The 24,477-nt window shown below is 35.4% G+C and overlaps 2 protein-coding genes across 4 annotated transcripts in view; both read right to left on the minus strand.

The window, feature by feature from the left end:
• Positions 1-258: 258 nt before the first annotated feature.
• LOC106061729 (uncharacterized) lies at positions 259-15,872 on the minus strand. 3 transcript variants are annotated; one of them, XM_056028300.1, is made up of 6 exons: positions 13,750-14,201; positions 12,834-12,941; positions 9,844-9,929; positions 7,669-7,747; positions 5,301-5,510; positions 259-3,194 (listed from the first exon to the last, which is right to left on the minus strand). In XM_056028300.1, the coding sequence occupies exons 2-6, from the start codon at positions 12,916-12,918 to the stop codon at positions 2,722-2,724; spliced, it is 933 nt and encodes a 310-aa protein (XP_055884275.1). In that variant the 5' UTR covers positions 12,919-12,941; positions 13,750-14,201; the 3' UTR covers positions 259-2,721. The 3 variants fall into 3 exon arrangements, with proteins under 3 accessions (XP_055884275.1, XP_055884272.1, XP_055884274.1); XM_056028297.1 differs by lacking the exon at positions 13,750-14,201 and adding an exon at positions 15,642-15,872 and having other exon boundaries at positions 260-3,194; positions 12,834-12,938; XM_056028299.1 differs by having other exon boundaries at positions 260-3,194; positions 12,834-12,938.
• Positions 15,873-20,733: 4,861 nt separating this feature from the next.
• LOC106061730 (uncharacterized) overlaps positions 20,734-24,477 on the minus strand; it is a 6,111-nt gene continuing 2,367 nt past the window's right edge. The window contains exon 2 of the mRNA XM_056030810.1: positions 20,734-22,781. Within this exon, the coding sequence (XP_055886785.1) occupies positions 21,835-22,781 (947 nt within the window). The 3' untranslated portion in view covers positions 20,734-21,834. The remainder of the gene's footprint in view (positions 22,782-24,477) is intronic.

A 24,477-nucleotide genomic window follows, 5' to 3' on the forward strand; every position in this document is an offset into this window, starting at 1 on the left:
TGTGTCACGTGACCAGCACAACGACTAACCGCTTCCCCCAACTTATGTCAGGTACCCATTAGAGTTGGGTGGACTGGGAAGCGCCCTTAGAATCTTGATAATAAAAATCCCTACGATACGGCTTACCGGTCGGCCACCACACCCCAAATACAATGTCGTTATATAAATAAATAAACTAATTAACAAATAAATTAATTAATACGAGAAATTCTTGTGTATATATAAATTGTATTTATAAACGGCTACTCTACCAATATACTTTAAAATATCATAATATAAGTGTATCAATGAGCAACAAAAACAAATTGGTCACATTGGAAACTACACTAAAACATTTCTTTGCAAACATTAATAAGTCTTAATAAATAAATAGACCTAATTAAACATTAGAGCACCATCTTATTGTAGGTTGTATAAGCTTTTTCACCAAAGTAAAAGTCACCTACACGACTCTCCACAATTAAAGTGTACACAATTTATGAAATACGCAAAACGCAATAAATGAAAAGACCTCGGTGATTTGTTTTTCTTTAATAATAAATCAATCTTCATAAATGTTTATAAGAGAGTACTTATTTTATACAACTAAAATTACAATGTACGCATTTATTTACAAGAGCGACAATAAAATATATCTAGTTAGTAAAACATTTGTAAGTTTCAATTTTTCTAAATATTAAATCATGAATACTGTTATTATAAAGCAACTTTCAAGCTTATAGATTGCTTAGAGAGTTATGGTACAATGCATTCATTATTTCACTATAGGGAGAGGGTCGTCTTGGAGCATGTTCGCCATGCTGCCTTTAGGCGAAAAAGTGAACACTACTCTGGTCTAGCGGAGATTTGAACTCGTGTCCCTCAGCCACTCATCCGACGCCATTTACCTTAAACCTATAGCTAGTATGATATATACTATGTTCCATACAAATTATTATTTAAAAAAAAAAAAAAAAAAAAAAAATATATGTATAAATAAAAGTTACGTTTAGATGCATAAGATCAGAATATTCTTAGGTTTATTTTAATGGATTCTAAATGTGCTAATTGGTGATTCTTTTTACCTTTATGCAGTCGATAAACGTTTAAACTGATGTTGATAAATTATCAAAATTTAATTTGACCTCGCATAGATATTGGTGTTAATTATAAATCTAACTTGTCAAGCACTCATTTCTTTGCTAATATTTAGATTGCTTTGTATAATTAATATAGTCCTGTTATATAGTGTTATATTTTATTTCAATACTAAATTATTACAATATTATTTCGAACTATTAAAAAAAAAATTACACTTATATTGAAACATTTCTTTCACGATTTCTGTGTTTAAAAGTAGATTTGATGAAGTCTTCTTTAGAAGACTAACGCAATGTTATCGAGTCAATTAGAAACAAGCAAAATATAACAAATCGTTTTTTGAAGAAAAAAAAAAAAGAACTTATCTAAAGGGGGAGAACTGTCTCATTAAAACTAAATCTAATAATCTACAAGTTATTTCCCTTATTCGATGTCAAACGAAATAATTAATTACCAATAATTAAATCATTCATTGAGTGCTTTTGTTTAGTGATTCATGTTTTGTTATGTACATTAAATAATTGTATAAAGTATGTAGTTGATCGGAGAATGCGTGAGGAAAAAAAATGCGTTAACAATTAGTGAAAAACATAAAAACTAACAAGTTAAGCCACATCTGTGAATACTGAAGGATTAGTTTCCCTTGTTGCTGTTAAAAAAAAATGACTTACCAGACATTAATTATTTACTTTTTTTTTATTAATTCATCTCTTGTGAAGGTCATTGAATAATTATGCGAAGTTTCAGCTTGAATGGGTGTGGAGACATAACGTGGACACAAATATTACCAGACAGTCAGACAGATGCTAAAAGCTTTGTAAAAAAAAGTGCGACATTTTTTTTTGTTCCAAAGTGCATGCTGGACCCTATAACCCAGAGATTTGGAATCACTTGATTTTTAGCCAAGCTGTTCAGACTGTAGACAAAAATCAATCCACTCATGGGCGTAGCCATGATTTTTTTTCGGGGGGGGGGGTGTTAGGGGCAAGTGATGGTTTAGTATTAAAATCTCACCTTAAATAAACAAAATCAAAGCAAAAAATCAGTAACTAAAGTTCGTCCCCCCCCCCCAGGAGGATTTCATTAGGATGGGGGGGGGGGTTGAACCACAATCCCCCCTGGCTAAGCCCATTATCCACATACTTTACACAGTTTTCATCCCAACAACATCATATGCATGTCGTGTGAGTCTCATCGCACTAGGGCGCCGTGTTGACAACTCTATTCTCTGATAACACGGACATGGATAGCAGCAAGTTCTTCGCAGAGTTTTCCTGTCTCCGTACAGGGCCAACTCGTCGTGCATTCCAGCTTCGTTTTCCCCCAAATATGCATGCCTGTCATGGAAGTCGTTTACTAAATTACAATTAGGTACTTTTTGTCTATTTTTAGGGCTCTCTGGTTGTGAGAATGACATTAAACGTACGCTACGTCTCTGCAAGGATCTATGAAACTTTTATGTCAAATTTTATGAAGATCTGTCAAAAGGTTAAGATTTCTATTCGGGACACACATACATACATAGATGCATAGATATATAGATACATACATACATACATAGATGCATAGGTATATAGATACATACATACATACATACATATATACATACATACGTCTTACTTTCTGCTTTATATATATATATTAGATAAACAGAAGAAAAACAAGAACTGTTAAAACACTAAAGTTAGCTTCCAATATAGAAGAGTTACTGCAGCGAAAAATGAATACTGTTTTAGTCGCAGTCGTTGGTTTATATGTGGCTGTTTCTGTTACAGGAGCGATAATGGAGGATCTCTCAGTTGAAGAAATGGTTGTGCTTGATGTTGTCTTAATTGTATAAGTAGTTGTGATTGGTGGTGTCTCAGTTGTAGAAGCGGTTGTGATTGGTGGTGTCTCAGTTGTAGAAGTAGTTGTGATTGATGGCGCCTCAGTTATATAAGTTGTTGTGCTTGATGGCGCCGCAGTTATATAAGTTGTTGTGCTTGATGGCGTCTCAGTTATATAAGTTGTGCTTGATGGCGTCTCAGTTGTAGAAGTTGTAATTGATGTTGTCTCAGTTGTAGAAGCGGTTGTTATGGATGATGTTATGGTTGTAGATGCTGAGTTATTTTGCACTGAAAGAAAAAAAATAACGCTTAACAAACTTTTCAAATGAGCTTTAGATGTAAGAAAGACAAAATAAATATCAGAGAACAAAAGTTAAAACTATCATAGAAAAGTCATTAGGTTCAACATGTTATTAACAAAATTAATTAAAACATCTTGCTCGTAGAATATACTCATACATACTTGGTCTAAAAAAAGTAAAGTTCCCATTTCAGACCTTGCGATCTATAAGTCAGATAATGTTAAGATCATCTGTTTCTTTAGCCAACGGTTAACAAGCAGGTTGTCATGTGGCAACTAAAATCAGGTACCAACTAGAGATGGGTGGGACTCAGGGGCGGTCTGAACGGGGAACTTTAACAAAGAGGCTACAACTTAGATGTTTCATCCGTAAGCTCTTTTAAAATTAAAATGTGTGTAGATGGTTAGCAGTCAAATGCAGGCTTTATCAGATCGCTACTTTTTTTTTTTAAATTGTTATTGAAAGCTGCAAGTGATAATCCAAAAGAAGCGTGTGTGGGATTAAAAAATTGCAGTGATGGTCATTGACTTGAGAGCAAAAAAAAAGTTGTTTTTTCATCAAAGCAAACAAGAAACATGTCATCGATAAATCAGGGGTTAATATTAAAAGTGTATTAAGAATGGGGACATTTTTATTTTATTATCTTAAGGACACTACCAAAACGACACTAACAGCGTGGGAAAGTAGCGCTGGATAGATCCACATGAAGAGAGAGAATAAAAGGAAGGGTCTCTGATTGCAGATGACTACCTGATCGAGCTGTACTGTCGTTTGGATTTATCGATGGTCCCGGATTCAAACCCTGCCCGCTCCCGTCCCCCGTCGTACCGCTGGAGGTTTTGACTAGGAAGTAAACTATCTTTAATTCTGAAGGGACATCGGAAACATGTAAAACAATTCACAAAGATGTCATACACAACAATAGCAGAAAAAAGGGAGATAATGCAACAGCGCCTGGTAATTACATATGCCCAACCTTTGAACGCAGCTGTGTATCAGGGATTGTCCTCTTTAGTCACAAGTTGCTAAGGAAAATATTTCTCTATTAAAAGGGACAGCGTTCCACTATAGAATTAAAAAAAAAAAAAAAGAAATTCCAGCTTTCTACAAGGGTCATTACAGTACATTTAAGTCCAATTTGAAAATCGGACTTTTAAAAGAGGAGCTTATTTATGCAGTGCAGTGATTTTGCGGTTCTACCATCTTAGATAATTTGTTGTAATGTTCTTACCACTACCGGAGGGCCCTAAAAATAGACAAAATGTATGCATTCAGTTAAGCATATTAACCAATGACTTAAAATTCAGCCAAGTCACTGGATTTTCTGGCTAGCTCAGGCAACCCATTCCATACAGCGGTTCTCAACCTTTTAAGCTCATCGACCCCTTTTTACAATCCCCCACTCTGCAGCGACACACACACACACCCTAACACACATACAGCAATCGAAGAGTAGGCAATAACAATCCATAGTTTCGATGGTCTTAAGCGACCCATGGCAAATGGTCAATCGACCGACAGGTTGAGAACCCCTGCTCTAATAGCACTAGGGAAGAAGTAGTATTTGTACAAATATTTCGTGGCAAAAATTATTTTTTTAAAAATGTGAAGGGACCATTCTCCGTGTTAAGCATAGATCTAAATTCAAACCAGTAGGCCAATTATACCTAAACTAAGGCCCATGGGCCAGGGGTCATATCCGGCGAGTAATTGAATAAATAAAAGACCTCAGATGTAACTTTAAAATATAGATGTAACTTTATCTTTCCTCTTCGTTCTCATGTGGAGGTTTCAGATCAGTAATTCAATATCTGAGTAAACTCTTTCTCTCCTAACTGACGATGATTCCACTAGAATGTGGTAAATAATTACGGAGAGAAAGAGTTAAACCGCGCGGTGGTAGTTCTCTGTATAGTTGTTTCTTCTATGAGAGGGTTTTTGGGCCAGAGTCTTGTTTGGGCCTCTTGATAGAGTGTGTAGCTTTTAAGGGCAGGTTTCGCTCGTCCCGACTTTAAGCTTCGGGAACATATGTTGTCTCATTTCGCTGTGTCTGGTTCTGAGTCGAAAGTAGACGTAACGTTAAAATACTCACGCGGACTCATGCAGATATAGAATTGTTCTACGTCACAGGATGTGGTATCAGCAGCCGGGCCGCTCGTCCACGTAATGAACACACACATATTTTCCCCATAGGATGGAACCAGGTACCAATAATTTATATTGGCTGTTTGGTTGTTGCTAAGCCAGGCATAGGTCGTATGCTCGTTGTCGAGATCGTAGATGCCGATCCAATAAACATCAACTAGTAAAATAAGTAACATACACATTAACAAGAAAGACTTAAAAATTTAACAAGATTAAAACACAACAATTAGAAATAGAAAAACATAAAAATTAAACAAGAAATACATAAAGAATACTTTAGTAAATACAAACAAAGCTTTTACGCTCTTAAACATTTCTATGTCTTTATCATCTCATGGAAATGAGATGAATGCCCGGGCATTAGCTGTGGTCGGAACGATGTCGCCCACACATTAATTCCCCCCTCTCCACCCAGCTGATGTATACAAAGAAATGGTAGTGTCGATACAGTTTGGGGTCAGCGGCGTTGCAGGTTCTGCCCGGGTGTAGCACTGGGTGCTGTAAACTGCCATAGGGTCGCCAGCTCCTGATTTTTTCTCAGGGTTGACTTCCCAAGCCTTGTAACATTTGGAAATAGCTGCAAGACGTTTACACTAAACTAAATGCCAAAAAATACTGTTTAAAAAAAACTTTGTTTATTTTAAATGTATCAATAAGTTTGGATCAGTCATGTAAATAAATTTGTAATAGATCTAGAATCTAGACTAACGATAATACATATGTGTGATTAGAAATATTATTTTTTTTACAAATTGTTTTTGTTTAGCGCAATTTCATGCTTTTAACTTTATCAATACGCTATGATTGTATCCCTTGTCTGTACCATTTGGAAAGAGGGAGAAAGAACGGGGTATTTGGGTGATCGCTTTTTAAATGTATTTAAAAATAGGAAACGACCTGAATTCGAACTTGTGGACCAACGCAGAGTCTATAAACATGGAAATTTTTATTGTATAGTTATCTTTTTTTCCCCTGTTTTTCTGTTTGTGTTTACTAAGCCTGAGACGGCAGCATGATTTAAATAGGGACTTATTAAGCTTATACCGGCACTTCAGTCAAGTACTTTTAGATTCCTTTGTTTGAGATACAAAACAAAGAAATTTAATACCAATACCTAATTAACTAATTGGTTAATTTTTTTTTATTGATTCTTGTGTTGTCAGAAAAAAAATATTATTGTTTGCAATTTTCAGCTTGATCCGAGATTGGGTGTCGAAGAAATAACGTGTAAAACTTTTGGCCAGACAGACAGACAGACAGACAGAGTAAGTTGATATAACCTTTGTAAAAAAAAAAATTTGATCTCATGGCTCACGCCTACTCAAGCCAACATAAAAACCACTCAGCTAGTCAGGTTCTTATGACTATAGAAGATTGTATATGGTAATGTATTGTTTGTTTCAAATTTATTTTAAAGCAGTGACCACTTATTCAGCTTATACCACCAATTCAGTCAAGTACAATTTCTTTTCCTTGCTCCAGTTATCAAACAAAATATCTAATTAACTAATAGTTACTTAGCTAATTGGTTACTTTTTCTATTGATTCATGTGTGGTCAAGTAAAAGAAATAATTTTGAAACATTTCAGCTTGATCTGACATTGAGTGTGGGAAAAATAACGTGTACAAACTTTTTACCAGACAGACAGACAGGCAAAGTGAGTTGATATTAGTTTTGTAAAAAAACAAAAGGCAATTTCTCCTTTAAAAAAGCTGTTAACTTTTTCCAAGAGAGATTACTCTAATGTAAATAATTAACGAATGATATGTAAAAACAAGCAATAAAAAAAGACAATACTTTAAAAAACAAAACAAAAGAAAAACGCTTAGGTCATCTCACTCTAAATGTCTGTGTGACTGGTTTTATTTTGAAGACGTTACCTCCCAAACCTCCCTATCTGAGATCAATTTTAAAACTTGCACAATCCTATATGTTCCTAACAAACAAGATTCATTCAAATAATTAGCCAATTAGTTAATGAAATAGAACACAACGATAATGTTTGTCTGATATTTAAAAAATAAATAAATCTTACATTATTGAGATATATGGCTGTAAATGTTGAGTTTTTTCCTCCCAGATAAGCTGTCTTTTTTTTCTTAAAATATTATTTTACTTTTCTTGTTTTCACATTCATTTCTTATCTTATCTTGTATAATATATGCATTTCCAGTCATATACTACATAATGTTAAGAATTGTTTCAAACTAAACATAAAAAACTATCTAAAACATTGTAGCAGTGTCCATTATTTATCTTGTTTCCTACACCCGAGTAAATGCAATTGTTGTTACAAGATCAAAGACATACAAACCCAAATTTTGCACTACAAAACTTGCTTCTTCCTTATTCTCAAACTCAGCCAAGGACATAGATGAGGATTCACAAGCCGCCTATAAAATCAATAAAAGCTGTAATAGACTTAGATAATAAAAGATATTTCCTACATATTGAAGACTGACCTAGCTTAAATGTATCTGTTACATTCACGAGTAGACCTTAACTTGAACCTTGTTTATTGCTTAGAAATAAATAAATAAATAAATATAAATATACAAACAGTACACAGGGCTACTCCATTTGATTATTATAGCAGTACTCACCGTATAGATGTCGAGATAAAAGGCATCCCTTTAATGAGCCTTTTGACTCGGAAAAGGATTTTATCCCGTGGCCAGGATAGGGAGTTAGCTCTTTACCGATCCCTCTGTCTGGAGACCCCAATCAATGTTCATTTAATCAAATCCGTTTGGTCATGGGGCATGGTCCCATAAGCCGACGCAATGGGTTCCCCTGACCCACGCGAGGCCGAAAGCCGAGTCTACGACGGAACTCTCCATATTTCTATAATGACCCCCGCTGGGAAATGATGCAATGGGCTTCGGACTGGGTAGCAATCCTTTCTCACATCCACACCACGTGCAAGTACACTCGCTAGAGCATACTTGTAGTAGCCCACTGGAGGCCCTACTCTCGATCTTGGCCTTTCAGCTTCCCCAACTGACGTTTCCACGGAGGCATCCCGCTAAGGCGACGGGAGCTTTGCCTCCGCATTATGTGCCGGTTAATTATTATGGCCTAACACCTCCACCTTTTTTTTTTAATAAACTGGACGCATTTTAACAATAAACCTAACCTACATTTTTAGCTCGTAAAGTAGTGTAACTGTTAGAATGAACATTTTAAAGCCTGCTATCTCTTTCCAAAACACCCCTTAAATGTAGTCTGCGGCCTTATGAGAAAATAACTAAAATAAAATACAAAGGATTTTCTCGAATGACTGTCGTCTGGTTGCTGTATTAAGCACTCCAGACGATTCCAAGATACCAGAGTATAAATAATTTTGGCGGCCGTCGAAATGGGAAAAGACGCTATTAGTTTTGTGTGGCCTGTGTGTCCGTCCGTTTATCCGTCCGTCCCGTTTATATCTTAGAAACTAGATAAGAAAATGAAAATCGGACATCATGATATGATTATTCAACGTTCTGATGCAACGGCTACTTTTTTCTTTTCCGAAAGTGAACCATATAATTTTTAAAATTATCTATGCAAGCAGATTCTTCAAAAAAATACACCACTTTTAAATGAAACTCTTCAAGGAAGGTAAGACTTTTTAAAAGGTCACATATTTCTTTATTAATAAATCAATCTTTATTCATAGATTCCCGCTTTAGTACAAAAATTTGCATCTAAGGACACAATAGAAAAAGTATAGATGAATCATTATATTTTTTTTTTCCATTTATTAACTAAACTCATGGACTAGAATACTGATTCAAATGTTGTTTTTAAAAATAATTTCAATACGGACTTCGTTTGAGTTCAAAGATAAAAAAAAACGAACTAATTTTATAACGCGTAGTTTTGACTTATCTTTATGATACACTTGACAGCAATCTAAATTAGACACAATAGAGGCCAAATGTAGATCTAGATTTAGATTTAAACGTAGTAAATAATTTGAACAAAATTTACATGTATAAATTATTAAGGAAACAGTTTATCTTCGTACAGTTTAGGGGTGAAGATTTATTTATTATGTAAACAGTAGTATCACATTAAGAAGTGAATATGATGCGAACAGCATAGTGCATCGTTATCCAGTAGTAGGCCTACTAGATCTACATCTAATCCTGATCATAATATTGGCCTAACTTTAGTAATTTAAAGATTTAAAGTGATACAAATTCTATATTAGATCTAGATTGTATATCTAGATTCTAGGTCTAGTCTAGATTCTAGTCTAGATTCTAGATATAGCCTGATTTTAGATTTAGTTCTAGATCTTGATCTAGACAGCCTCTAAGTTGTACACAAACTCTCTTTGTAATGTTGTTTTTAGTTTTATTTAGATATTAATTAATTAATTAACTTTTAATTTCAGTGCAAGTAAAATTTATATATTAAATGTTACATTTAGTTTTATTAACAAATGATACTGTATAAATTTAAGATTTATACACAGTGGAAGAATGAAATTGAATATTACTTTTGCTTGATGCCATGTTACGTTTTGTTTCAAGAAAGTGTAACATTTTCCATGTGAAATTATATCTTTTTCTGTTGGGCAGTTTTCTGTTTGAAAAAAAAATGTTTCAAATAAAAAAAATATTAGTCTTTTTTTTTTTCAATACTATTTGTTTAAAGATTATAAAAATTTAAAGACCGTAAATGTTTACGATTAATTCCATAGTACAAAAATATATTTGCATTTAGTGGTATTTGTCACATTTAAAAGCAAACAATAATAATAGTAATAATAATAATAATTATAATTATAATAATAGTAATAATAATTGCAGAACATCTTCAAATTGTGTAAGATGCAAGTTTTAAAAATGCGATCAAAACTTCTCGCCTCCAGCAATCAATTAGTTTCCTACCTACGGAAATACGACTCCGATGCAACCCCTCTGAACCTACACAATGCTGATGTCAATATCGGTTTGGACGACGTAGGCATGAGATTCGCCAATGGGAAGAAAAAAACCTCCACGGAAAATTCCCGGCTTTATTACATGGGGACAACATCGACAAGGCTGCTTCCTTAACATGGCTAAAAGCAGGTCATCTCTACCCTGAAACAGAAGGCTTCGTGTCAGCAATACAGGACAGAGTAATCAGGACAAAAATTACGAGAAGCATATCCTGAAACTCAATGTTGTCGACCAATGCCGAAAATGTGGAAATGTGGGCGAGTCGATTGAATACATTATGGCAGGATGTCCAGCCCTATCAGAATCAGCCTACCTAGGTCGCCATAACCAAGTTGCAAAGTTAATACACCAACACTTGGCTTTGACGCACAATTTGATCGGTAAGGACACTCCCCCTTATTATAAATACACTCCGCAAGAGGTTCTCGAGTCTATTGAACATCTACTGTACTGGGATAGGCCTATTTTGACCGACAAAACGGTAGATTTTAATCACCCTGATTTGTTGCTCATCGATAAAAAAAACGCTACCATTATTGACATCGCCGTACCACTGTCTCATAATTTAAGAAAAACTGAGATAGAAAAACAAAGAAAATATTGGAACCTAGGCTTAAAAATTAAGCGTCTATGGAAATTGTCCAAAATAACAATACACCCGATTGTTATATCAACCGAGGGGATAATAACAACTGACCTCACAGACACCTTCAAGGCCCTTAACATTCCTAGGAACATTCTCGTTGCCTGTCAGAGGGCGGTACTGCTGCAGACCTGCCACATCACCAGAAAATTCCTCAATGGAAACTGTTAAAGGGACTACGATGAATTTTGTTTCTCTTAAGCGAAACTCGACCCTGGCAAAGTCTGAGAATGACTACTCGTTCGTTTCAAACATAATAATAATAATAAGGCTTGTCTTAGTGTCCGGATATTAATGAGGAATGCAGTATTTCCTGTAAATACGCGGACAAGCATAACCATTGTCCGCCGGTGGTCGAATTAATATTTTCCTTTTGCCGTCTGAGTCTGTCCTCGCCAGCGTATTTTGTTTTGGTATCATATGTGTATCATGCGGCCTTTGTGAGTGATTTCCAGCTGTCTCGTTCTGAAGCCGCTTGCAACCAGGTGCTCTCAAACATGTCTGCTAAGGCAAGTTGGGCGCCTAAGCTGGTCTTGCACATAGAGTATGGTGAACTCCTGACATGGCTCTGACATGGACACGTAAACGAACGTCTTTCACCAATTTGAAAGAAACGCCAGGGATTAATGCAAGACAGAAATATAAGTTTAATACAATGAATTCAGCAGGGCCGGTCCTAACAATTGCAGGACCCTGTGCGAAACTGATTGCGCGGGGCCTAGTCTTGGTGGGAATAAGGATGATAAGTGAAAATTAAGATTTTGTATTAGAAAAAAAAAATCGACTTTGCATTTTATTCATTCTTTACTAAGTACAAAATTGCGATCAAATGAACTTTACTAACCTTGCAACCTGTGGCATATTTATATGCCAGTGACTATAAAAGTAAATAAAGGTATTGGAACTTTCGGTTTAGATGGAAACTCTTCCGATTATTACATTTTATTACATGAAAACTGACTATTCCCATTTTTTATCGCACGTAGGATTGGCGTTTTACGTAATAAATGACATCCACAAATGACAATTTTGTCAAGATATCAGGAGATTTTAATAAACCCCGGACATTTCCAGGAATATTTCGTATATATTTTGCAATTTAATAATTGCACATAGAATTAGCGCGGGGCCTATGACAGCGCGGAGCCCACTGCGACTGCATAGGTTGCAGTGGCCTATGACCGTCCCTGGAATTCTTATCTTATCTTATCTTATATAATACAGACGTTACTTCAAAAAAGAAGATGATTACGTCCTTCGTGTCATGCATTTAGTCATGCATATTAACCAATGACTTAAATTCAGCCAAGTCACTGGTTTTCCTGGCTAGCTCAGGCAACCCATTCCATGCTCTAATAGCACTAGGGAAGAAGTAGTGTTTGTACAAATTTGTCCTAGCATATGGGACGAGGAATGCGCCTTTATCTTTGTGTCTTTCAGAGTATTTTATTAAATTTTGTTTTTGTATTTGAAGATTATGGTTCAGTGTTTTATGTATGATTGCTACTTTACTTTTGAGCCTTCTATCCTGAAGGCTTTCTAAATTGAGTGATTTTACTAAAGGTGTTACTCTAGTCAAATGTGAATATTCAGAATAAACTGTAAACAACGCCGTTAAATATTGGACTATTAAATATACAACAAATTTTAAAAAGAGGACCTCTACAATACTTCCATAAGTCTAAATTCTTAGTCCTCTGACAACAATAACAATTTCTCAAGGGCAGTACTACCACTATTTTATAAGTAACTCTTCTTAAACTAACAGACCAATAAAATCGAAACAGATAAACATAGATTTCGCCCTAACTTACAACCAAGATTCTACTAGCTAACAAGTAACAGTACTATTTTCAAATACAATCATCACATTAGAACATAAGAAAAACAAAAACTTACCAGTTTGTCCAAATACTTGAATTATTTTGACAGTCAATGTCAAAGAAAGTAACAGAATATAAAGTCTCAGTGCCGTTGTTGTCATTTTATGATTTATCACATAAGCTGCTTAAATAAAAAAAAATGTGTGACATAATGCACACAAAGCTAACAAGAACAGCTTAATTAATAAAATACTACATAGCCTGTATGTTCTTATTTCTTATAGGCAAACGGGTGACAAATATTGCTTGTCGATATATTAAACCTGTGAGACCATGCAATTATACTAGGTTCACTTGTTTCTAAATAGCAGCGTACCGCCCTCTGACAGGCAACGAAGATGTTCCTAGGAATGTTAAGGGCCTTGAAGGTGTCTGTGAGGTCAGTTGTTGTTATTATTATTATTATTATTATTATTATTATTTTACAAAATTGTTACAGGCGGACAGATTATTTAAGACATCTTGGGGATGAGAATAGAATATCAAGTGTACAAATGGCAAGCCACTGGACGTAACTCACTTCGTGAAATAAAAGCCTATTTAAAACAATGTTACAAAGACTCTTATGTAAAAACACAAACTCAAAATTGGCCCCCGAAGTGGTCCTCCCAGGCACGTAAAAAGGAAGCTTTCAATATAGGCAATAGGAAAAAGATAGTCTTCTATGTCTACTTGTATGAACACAAAGTCTCTGTTTTTATTATGGTTATTATAAATTAATGTCTAGAGTTCCTTATTTATTTATCTGTAACAACAAAACAAGGGACCTTTTCTTTAAGTGGCTGCAAAAAAAAAAAAAAAACTAAAGCAAAGTTACATATTTACTTACTTTTGAGATAAAATAATATAATGGCATTAATAACATCATTCTTTTTTTTTTAGCATTGGTATCAGGAAAGACAAATTCGCTCAAAATCTAACAAACACCTTACCTCCTTTTCAGCTTAAATGTTTGTCGCTTCTAATGCTAATAGGTCCTACGCGTAAACACCTACTTAAGCAATTTTAGCTTATTTAAGCCTGATACAAGCAACCAATAATAATAGGAAAAGTAGAAAACTTAAAAGAAGTATTCTTAGCTTATGAAGCAAGAAATACACCAGTTCATTGTCTTTCTTACCGATCCACATTAATTCATTCTATTTCGGTGCTTTTGTTCCCAAATATTCTCTATAGCCAAAAGATACAAAGTCACACCCAAAAGCAATATGACAACCTGTCACAAATTTGAGATAATAATCTGGTCTACGTGGAGTCTATTGTTGTGAAAAGCATATCTGATCACTTAGTTGCTTGCGAGATTTAGACCAAAGCATACATTAAGCGGAGTCTTTTCTTGTAGGAAAATAGGAATTAACATGATAGGGAAGACGTCAAACATTTCTGTTCTGGGGATTACTTCCATGCATGACTTATTTGTGTATTAATACATCAACGCAACGCATGAATGGAGTATGTCATGAGCCATGTGACAGATTAGGAACCAGACATTTATGCGCAGAATGTTTAGAATATTATATATATATATATATATATATACAGAGAGAGAGAGAGAGAGAGAGAAGGAGATAGATAGATAGATAGATAGATAGATAGATAGATAGATAGATAGATAGATAGATAGATAGATAGATAGATAGATAGATAGATAGATAGATAGATAGATAGATAGATAGATAGATAGATAGATAGATAGATAGATAGATAGATAGATAGATAGATAGATAGATTGATAGATTGATAGATAGATTGATAGATTGATAGATAGATAGATAGATAGATAGATAGATAGATAGTTAGATAGTTAGATAGATAGATAGATAGATAGATAGATTGATAGATTGATAGATTGATAGATTGATAGATAGATTGATAGATTGATAGATAGATAGATAGATAGATAGATAGATAGATAGATAGTTAGATAGATAGATAGATAGATAGATAGATAGATTAGATAGATTAGATAGATTAGATAGATAGATAGATAGATAGATAGATAGATAGATAAATAGATAGATAGATAGATAGATAGATAGATAGATAGATAGATAGATAAATAGATAGATAGATAGATAGATAGATAGATAGATAGATAGAGATAGAGATAGAGATAGATAGATAGATAGATAGATAGATAGCTCCGGCCAATTATCACTGAAGAATAGTTAGCCTGACATTAAAAGTACACATTGAATCTATTTAATATACATAAAGTGGAACTCGTTTTATTAATATCTGTTATGGAATGTATTGACGTTTATATTTAAAACATAATAATGTCCTTAAAATAGGGCCCATATGAATATGCACCAAACATCTTTTAATATAAAGAAAAGGCGGGTTAATATACATAGAAATGAAAATATACATTATTAATGCGCTTTACATACAGAGCAACCAATGGCTTGCAAATTTTTCGCTTTTTTTTCTAGATCTTTGAGTGGGCTAGTTAACATGTTAAGATGTTATATTCCTTGACTAAGTCACGCTAACCAGAGACATGCCTAGCTGTGCGGGCTTATCTCCAGAGGTAGAGATGAACAAGATTTCTTACCTTATTTATGGTTAACCAATCATATAAACTAACAACTCTAAATATCTAGGTGCTATAATAAATAAAAAGTCATTCTGACATCCACATAATTGACGAAATTTGACAAAAGTAACGTTTATTGAAAGAAAAATTTAAAAAAATAGAGTTAAAATGTTATTTAACCTTGGTTAGGCTAACATTAGAATAGTCGTCCAGTGTTTGGGATTTCTCAGCTCAAGCACTCAGAAGCAAAATAAAAGAGCCTTAAGTTTAACAGCCAATACTCACACTGGGGAATGAATAAAATCACTCCATTTAGATCCGTTTTAGGTCAGAAGACTTCAAAGCAAGGAATAAAACAGAAAACACTCAACCACAATTTACCAATACAAAAACACAATCTAATAGAAAACAGAGAAAGACACACGATCAAGAAGCATTGCTTATTCTCTATGCTAGGACAGACCCACACTTAATGCTCCCTCTTTTCGTGAAGTGTTTGATTTGTATCTATTATAATCAATAGAGTTTAAGATTCGCTCCCGAGATAAATGTGTATAGGAAGAAATCAACACAATGAATTGATTAAAGCCTTGCCAGAGTGTGATACCATCTCACATTACCAATTGAACTGCGATACACATATGTTGTGTTTTTTTTTCTTTGATTTAGATCAAAGCTCTCAAGCTGTCTTTTCAAGTCCTTATATCTATAAATAAATATGAAAAACAGTTTAATATTATAATTTTTAAAATGATACCTCCGACATTAAACTTCAAATATAAAAAAAATAAGTTAAAAAAAAAAGAAATACATTTTGGTTTATTTAGGGTATCGAACCCGTAATACAGTTATCTCCTAGAACAGCGTTTCTCAACCTTTTAAGCTCGGCGACCCCTTTTTACTATCACCCACTCTGCCGCGACCCACACCCCCCTTACATAAAAAGCAATAGAAGAATACACAAAATGCAATCCATATTTTCGATGCTCTTAGGCGACCCCTTACAAATCGTCAATCCACCCCTCAAGGGGTCGCGGGCCACAGGTTGAGAACTCCTGTCCTAGAACTTACGCATTTTCTGATTTGGTCAGCGATGAAAGCAAACTTGTGTGATCATTATTTGGCATCTTCCTTACATGGACATCTAAAACTAACTCTAGGCCTATAATAATAATAATAATAATAATCTTTATTATCCGTAATGAAATTTGTCTTACAATTTGTGCATTACACCAAACAAAAAACATTATAACTATAAGAAACCAAAGTGTACATTCACACCAGACTCACTCATAATTTACATGTGACAAAGTTTATACCAGATTGTTCTTATTTAATGATTTGATTGCCAGGGGAACAAAAGAGTGTTTGTGTCTGTTTGTCTTTGCTATCGGTGTCTTGTATCTCTTTTGTGATGGTAAAATCACAAAATCCTGACACAAAGGTGATTCTTTATATCGAGGATCTTGTTAGCTTTTTTATAGATGTTTGTCTCAAACAACTGCCCAAATGGGGTTTGTTTTTTGCCAATGATTTTGCCAGCAGCATTTAGGATTCTATGAAGTTTATTTTTATTTTTAATGCTCAGATTGCCATACCAGGCAGTGATATTGAAACTTAAAATATTGCAGATGTGAGTGTAATAAAGCATAGCCAAGGCCTTTTTGCTAACATTAAACGAGGACAGTTTTCTTAGTAATCGTAATCTTTGCTGCCCTTTTTTACTGATATAATCTATTTTAGATCTACTTCTAGATCTACAGTAATATTATCTTTTCTTATAAAATAAAGACATTATTTTAAAAAAGATGATATCAATATTCGATTTAATTAAAAATATAGGCCAAAGTTAAATGTATCTATTTTTTACTTTGAAAAATGATAATAGTCAAACCAGAGTTTTCCCCGTGTGGCAAAGAAGACAGTAATTTTTTTTCTCAGCCATTTCAACTGTCCAATTTATTTTTTTTCGATAACAACAGTTAAAATTAATCATTCAGTATTCATAGATACTTACATACGGCTTATTATGTAGGACAGGGGTTCTCAACCTGTGGATGGCGACCCCCATCGGGGTCGACTGCCGATTAGACATGGGTCGCCTAAGACCATCGAAAATATGGATTGTTGTTGTCTATTCTTCTATTGCTGTATGTGTGTGTGTGGGGGGTGGATTTGGGGCTGAGTGGGGGATTGTAAAAAGGGGTCGCCGAGCATAAAAGGTTGAGGACCGCTGATGTAGGATTTTGTCCCTTTATATCATTGAATACGGTATTTCTGTCGCACCATTTCTAGGACCAAGTTGAGACAACTATTTATTGTACCTAACAAAACATGAATCTATTAAGAAATTTAACAATACTTATGTTGTTTGATATACTAAATGAAAACGTTCTACATTATTGAAAGATCTAGATCTAAGCGCAGAGTTATTTCCCTTATATTTTTTTAAATTTTAATTAAATTTAAATCGAAAATATGCAATAACAATTGCATAAATATCAAAATCAGTGGGATTTTATAGTAGAATTGAGATTAATTTTACATTTGAGAAACAATCAATTTGCTTTACTTATAACATTATTATTTTCTTTCTTTGTTTCTAATGCACTATATCAGTGACTATATCAGTAACACGCAAGTTAAGACCCGCGGGCAGCGGGTAATATCTGTCTAGTTATGTAATAAAATTAAGCTTCAAATTTGTGTTTCAAAAGCCTTTTTTTACATAAATACCTCCCTTATATCTGCGAGTTTAGAAGTCTTGACGTATATTATTTCATAAGACATTACCCGAACTGTTACACATCTCTCCTATCCTAGGTCTAAAACACTAATTCAACTCTAAGATGATAGTACTTCTTTTCGCAAAATATAGTTTTGTACGCAAGTTTAAACCCGCGGGCAGCGGGCAATATCTGTCTAGTTATTTAATAAAATCGAGCTTCTAATTTGTGTTTCAAAATCATGTTTATATAACTACAACAAAAAGAACTAACTAAAACTAGTGTTTATTTAAACATTTTTGAAGAAAATCGACGGAAAGGGTGTTGGGGTGGGGGTGCGGCCGACACCTTGAGCTAACCTCACCACTTCACAACGACAAGAGTGACGCCACTGGTAACATGTAATGAAATTTTGCTAAGAGATTGTAGAAGAAGCGACTTGTACTTCCGAAGATTGTCAATTCTCATTGTTAAAGAAATCTAGAGAAAAATACTAAATGAGAAGAGAACTAAGCACAATGACGGGTAGGCTATCAAGTGTGACAACTTGTTTGAGGTGTCGCGATGTGATTTAAGTTGCCTCGTCTTGAGTTAGAGATTCTTCCATTGAACATGTGTGTTATCTAAATATTTATATTAATGTATTTATATACATATATACATGCAAGAATTGCTCGCTCAAGAGCAAAGGATATATATATATATATATATATATATATATATATATATATATATATATATATATATTGGCCTCCATCAGTCGTAGAACGACTATGGTTCATCTCAGAGCACACTTCCTCGTGTGGCTGTGGAGCCTTATTTTGGAGAGACGCTCCCGTCCATAGATAGTTTAACTTAAAAAGATAGTGAGATAAATATTATAAACCAAGTTACTCGCTGAGAGTAACGCCGCACCGAAAGAGTTAATTAAGTGAGATGAAAGCCTGTGCATTGTTTATGGTCGGAACGATGTCGCCCACACAGCAGTTCCCCCCTCTACGCGCAGCTATAGTGAGCAAAGGAACGGAGTATCCGATACAGTTTGGGATCAGTAGCGCCGCAGGATCTGACAGGCTGCAGCACTGTGTGCCACAATCTGCCTAAGCGTCACCAGCTCCTGATTTTTCCCCAGGGTTGTCTCCCGAAGCCTTTCCCGTGTTTGGGTATAGCCGCAGGGCAGGTTTACTTAATGCCTCTATATAGACCGAATTAAACATGTGCACACCATCTTGTTGTAGGTTCTATTTAGCCTTGTCAACAAAGTAAAAGTCACCGACACGGCTCTACGCAATTAAAATGTAAACAATAAATAAAACTCGCAAAACACAATCACCAAACATGCCTTTGCACATTTTATTTTCTTTTTCTCCATAGTTCCATAATAATATAAATTACTCTTCCAAGTGTTTGTAAGAGTCTGTGCATTATTAAAATACAAAATAAAAAGAGATGAATATTTAGGAATTGCACTGTAATAATTGATTACTTTTTTTATACTGCAACTTTCAGGCTTAGAGCATTCACAGAGCGTTATTGTCCAATATCTATAATACATCGATGTGGGGAGCGCGTATCTGGAAGCAGGTTTACTTAACGCCTCTATATAAGCCTTGTCTTCGAGTCCGAATATTAAAGGAGGAGTGCAGTATTTTATGTGGCTAGGAAGCCCCAGCTGCGACCCACATTGTTTACCACACCTAATGCAAACCTGACTATTATATGCCAGTGGTCGATTTAGAGCAGGGGTTCTCAACCTGTGATTCGCGACCCCATTGGGGGTCGATTGTCAATTTGCCAGGGGTCGCCTAAGAACATCGAAAAAATGGATTGTTATAGTCTATTCTTCTATTGCTGTATATGTGTGTGTGTGTGGGGGGGGGTCGCGGCAGAGTGGGGGATTGTAAAAAGGGGTCGCCGAGCATAAAAGGTTGAGAACCGCTGATTTAGAGTCTCTTTTCACTGTCTATGTCTGTCTTCGGCAGTGGATTTTCTTTAGTATATCCCGTGGTCTTCGTAAAAAATCTACAACTATCTCGTTCTGAAGTCACCTGCAGTCAGGTGCACTCTTCTATGTCAGTTAAAGCAAGTTAGTGCCTAGACTGGTCTTTAAAGCGTTTCTGTGGGACATCTCTGTTACGTCTACGACCTTACAGTTCATAAAGAGACTGCCTTTTGCAAACGCTCTTCCCCCAATACGGGATAGTGCTTTCTCCAACGTAGCTGTCGGGCCATAAGAAGTCACTCTATACTTTCCATACAGTTTTTAGCAATAACATCGCTGCTTTTCCACCGTAATTCCTTGATGGAGCGAAAACATCTTTGGTGAAAGAATTCAAGAAAAATTTGTTATTACAAGTCATTACAAATAGTTTATTAACTAATTGGTTCATTGTTTTTATTGAATCTTGTTTAGTCAAGTAAAAAGAAATAATTTTGCGAAATTTCAGATTGATCCCAGATTGGGTGTGGGAGAAATAACGTTCGCAAACCTTTGACCAGACAGACAGACAGAAAGAGTAAGTTGATATAAGATTTGTAATAAGTGATAGAATCCCAATAAGGGAGATAAATTAAGATGTCTCCTTTAAAAAGTATTAAACTTGTTCTAGGTTGGCATAGGTTTTATAATTGAAACGACCATTTAAGAGCCCTTTTTTGACTACAATATCAATTTTATTAAACATTTATTATAATAGTAAAAAAATTTACAGAGCGCTATTAACAAACAAAATGTAGACTCAAGGCGCAGTGATAACATTACAAACATAAACACGAGAACTAAAATGACAAACTAATCTAAACATTTCATTGTTCCCAATGTTGTTCTCGAATGTAGTGTAGGATGTTGTCTGTCTGAGATCGATGGGGAGTGAGTTCCAATCCTTTTAGGGAGAAACTGGCACCACTAAAAAGCGTTGAGTCCATGGAGCGCAGGGCTCCCTGATGGACATATGGAGTGACCAGTTCACTAAGGTACAAGGGCATTTCTTCGTTATAGAATCACTGATGACAAATTGTGGCCACCTTGTAGTCTATTCTCGCTTTCATAGACAATGGAGTGTGCGCAAGAGGAGTAGTAGTAGAATATTGTCTTGTATAACTATTCGTGTGGCATTTGTTCTAAATACATTGCAGCTTAGTGATTTGGTGATCGGGTATACCTGCTAACTCTTATGTTTGTAGTGCATCAGAAAGACAGATGTTCTTTACTACATTCTAATAGAACATTAAGACCTATATATTCCAAAAGTTTGTTTCTAGAATGGTTTGTCATTGTGACTGTCGTGTTTGCTCTATTCTGACGATTTAAAGCTTCCCTTATATTTTGGGAAATGCATTATATAAATTAAATTGTATTTATAATTGTAATTTGTTAAGAAGATATGGCAGCTATTTAAAGCGGCAATATGGCATTGTTTTTGTAATTATGAATAAATACTCTTATTTTTTTTATATTTATTTGGCAGCATAGAGTTTCTAAACTAGCTTTCTTAAAATTGCTTATTTCATAATTTTTTTAAAATCTATTTGACATTAATTAAATCAACCCCAAATTATATTACCATATCTATTTCTATTTTGTTCTGTGTTACTGGTTTTTTTTTCTTTACTAAATTTATTTACTTCGAATCGTACAAACATTTAATTAAAGGAAAGTGCAGATTATTGTAATTGACTATTTGACGAAGATTGTCATTACCACCTCTATATTACTTTTGGCGTTGATCGCAAAATTTCTAGAAACTTAACGCTTATTCTGGAATCTCACATAAATATCTTAATATATCATTATAGTAGCATGAGATATCATTATAACGCCAGTTGGATGCTCGATCAAGCACAACACAGAATTCATTTTTCTCGTGATTGTTTGGCTCGGAGTGTCCCCAGGGTAAAAACTTGGAATCATTTTGGCTATAAATATTGGTCCAGACTCCATTATTTTCCGTCAAACCGATGTAGACAGCGCCGAAAGGTAAATCCTTGATTTGATTTACAAAGTTGGCAATGAAACTGTGTTCTTCACTGCTGTCGATCTCAGCGAGATAGCCTCCAAAAAAAGCGCAAGTTGATTGTGCGACATATATTTCATTGGAGGCCTGCCTTCTGGAGAGATAATAGCGTCGACCCTGGAATACTGGTGAAACATGAAATAAAGATTTCTTAGTTTGATCTTTTTCTCGAATCAATTTTTTTACTGCTTTTTGTAGACCGTTGTTTAAAGATGTGTATTTCTGTTTCACTTCTTTCAGAGAGTTTGAAGTTTCATAGGTCTCTTTCCTGAGGTGTAGAAGCTCATCAACAAGGCTTCTGATGTCTGGTTCATCCGTCTCTACGCTGGCGTAAGCTGTGGCGGAAATCTTGTTAAAGCTGGTACTTAAGCCTCGAGCTTCACATTTGTACCTGCTGGCGTCTCTGTAGCTGGGATTCGGCCAGGTGAGCGTTATGTGAGATGCCCCGTTCATCCCGCTAGAGCCTTCAGGTACATTACTTGTGTTAAGTGTACTGTTGCGTTCGTTATAGTTCAAAATGATAAGTTCTTCAAACGAATCTTTATTTGACGCTTGAACACGTGACAGAACCAGGGAATAGATTTTCATCATCTGTGGAATTTTATTTTCAGTGACAGAGCAGTTGATCACGAGACCATCAGTCAGTCCTGGCTGTATTCTACTGGGCTGGACTTCAATCACTAGAGCTGAGATCAAAATAAAAAAGAAATAGTATCAAGTCTGTTATTAAAACTCAAAATAATAATTTAATGTTTGACATTTTACTATTTATTGAAAAGATATTCTTCTATGATGTTACTCTTTTAAGACCAGGATGGGCATAGGCAAAGTAGGCAGCCGTCAAGGGCCACCGATTTCTACAGACTGGCACAGGGCAATTTTTAGAGAGAAGAAATAGTTAGACTTGTGGCAAATGTTATTGTTGAAGTACACAAGAAAGAATATGTTTTAAATAACTTGTGTAATTTTGTTTTCTCTTTTTAATTTATATATATTGTTACGAATCTCACTATCCAGGCTCTCTGCAAACTGCACCATACACAACCAACTTAAAGAACTTGACAAGTCAGGGCTCCAAAATAACGTAAAGGTTTAATGTCCATAAATAACAGCCAATACTGTACAATTGGCAGCACGTAGAACAGTACAAATAGCTCTGCGATAACAAATATCTCTCCGATAACACCGTTCCGCCGTATCGAGTCTTGCACTGGCCTCTCCGTCTCGTTCCGGGCTTGCACTGGGTTCAACAGTTCGGGACTGACTTCACACACTTGGGCTCGTTGTGTCGGACTCGATCACAGACCAAGATCAAGACGCCGTTCGTCTCAACTGTACTTGACAGTACTCCGCACTGAACCGTCGTAATGCTCCGTACAGAACCACACCGTTGAACTGTGCTGTAGTCGACCGTGTTCTGAACTCCTGTCGTGAACCCGCTTTCTGAACCGTCTTGACTGCGTCGCCTCCGCTCTTATATAGGGTCCCTACTGGCCTTCTCCAACCGGACAGAACACCGCTCGACGTTTCTAGGTGGTCAGATGACTACAACTCTCGTGACGCTCCTGGGCTCTGTTCACGACGGCGATCTTTCCCGAACTGTCCTGTTGACACTCGACTCGGCTGACCGTCTTAGCTCGTCACGGTTGACCGCTCGTCTAGCGCTGGCCTGGGGCGATTTGCGTCGGCTGACTACACACACACCACTACCCCTCTCTGTGCCACCACCAAGTTTATAACAATATATATATATATATATATATATATATATATATATATATATATATATATATATATATATATATATATATATATATATATATATATATATATATATATTCTGTTCCCCTTTTAAGACCTTGTGGTCTATAGGGCAGATGATGTAAAGGTCATCTGCTTCTGTGGCCTACGGTTAACAAGGGTGTCATGTGGCCAGCACAACGACCAACCGCCTTTACTTTTCCCAAGCTAATGTCAGGTACCCATTAGAGCTGGGTGGACTCAGAGGCGCCCGAAGATCCCAAAATTAAAAATCCCAGTCTTCACCAGGATTCGAACCCCGGTTAGGAAGCCAAGCGCTTTACCGCTCAGCCACAGCGCCTCTATATATTCTATATTATATTCTCATTTAAGGCCTCCAAATTCACTTCTCCTAGGGCCTCCTATTCTCTAAGCCTGGCCCAGCAATGTTTTTCTTGAGTTCCATCATTCTAATTAAATTGAAATATCTAAGGAAATGCGGTATGTATACTGATAAAATGGGTTTTACATGTTTATGTAGGAAATGATATAATTAACAGGTTTTCCGAGCCCCCTTTCGGAAGGCTGATGAGAATAAGTACAAAGTAAATGATAAACTTTAAATAAATGGTGAACGGTCAT

This window comes from Biomphalaria glabrata, chromosome 5 (assembly GCF_947242115.1).
Source record: "Biomphalaria glabrata chromosome 5, xgBioGlab47.1, whole genome shotgun sequence".
In the NCBI taxonomy this organism is placed as follows: domain Eukaryota; kingdom Metazoa; phylum Mollusca; class Gastropoda; family Planorbidae; genus Biomphalaria; species Biomphalaria glabrata.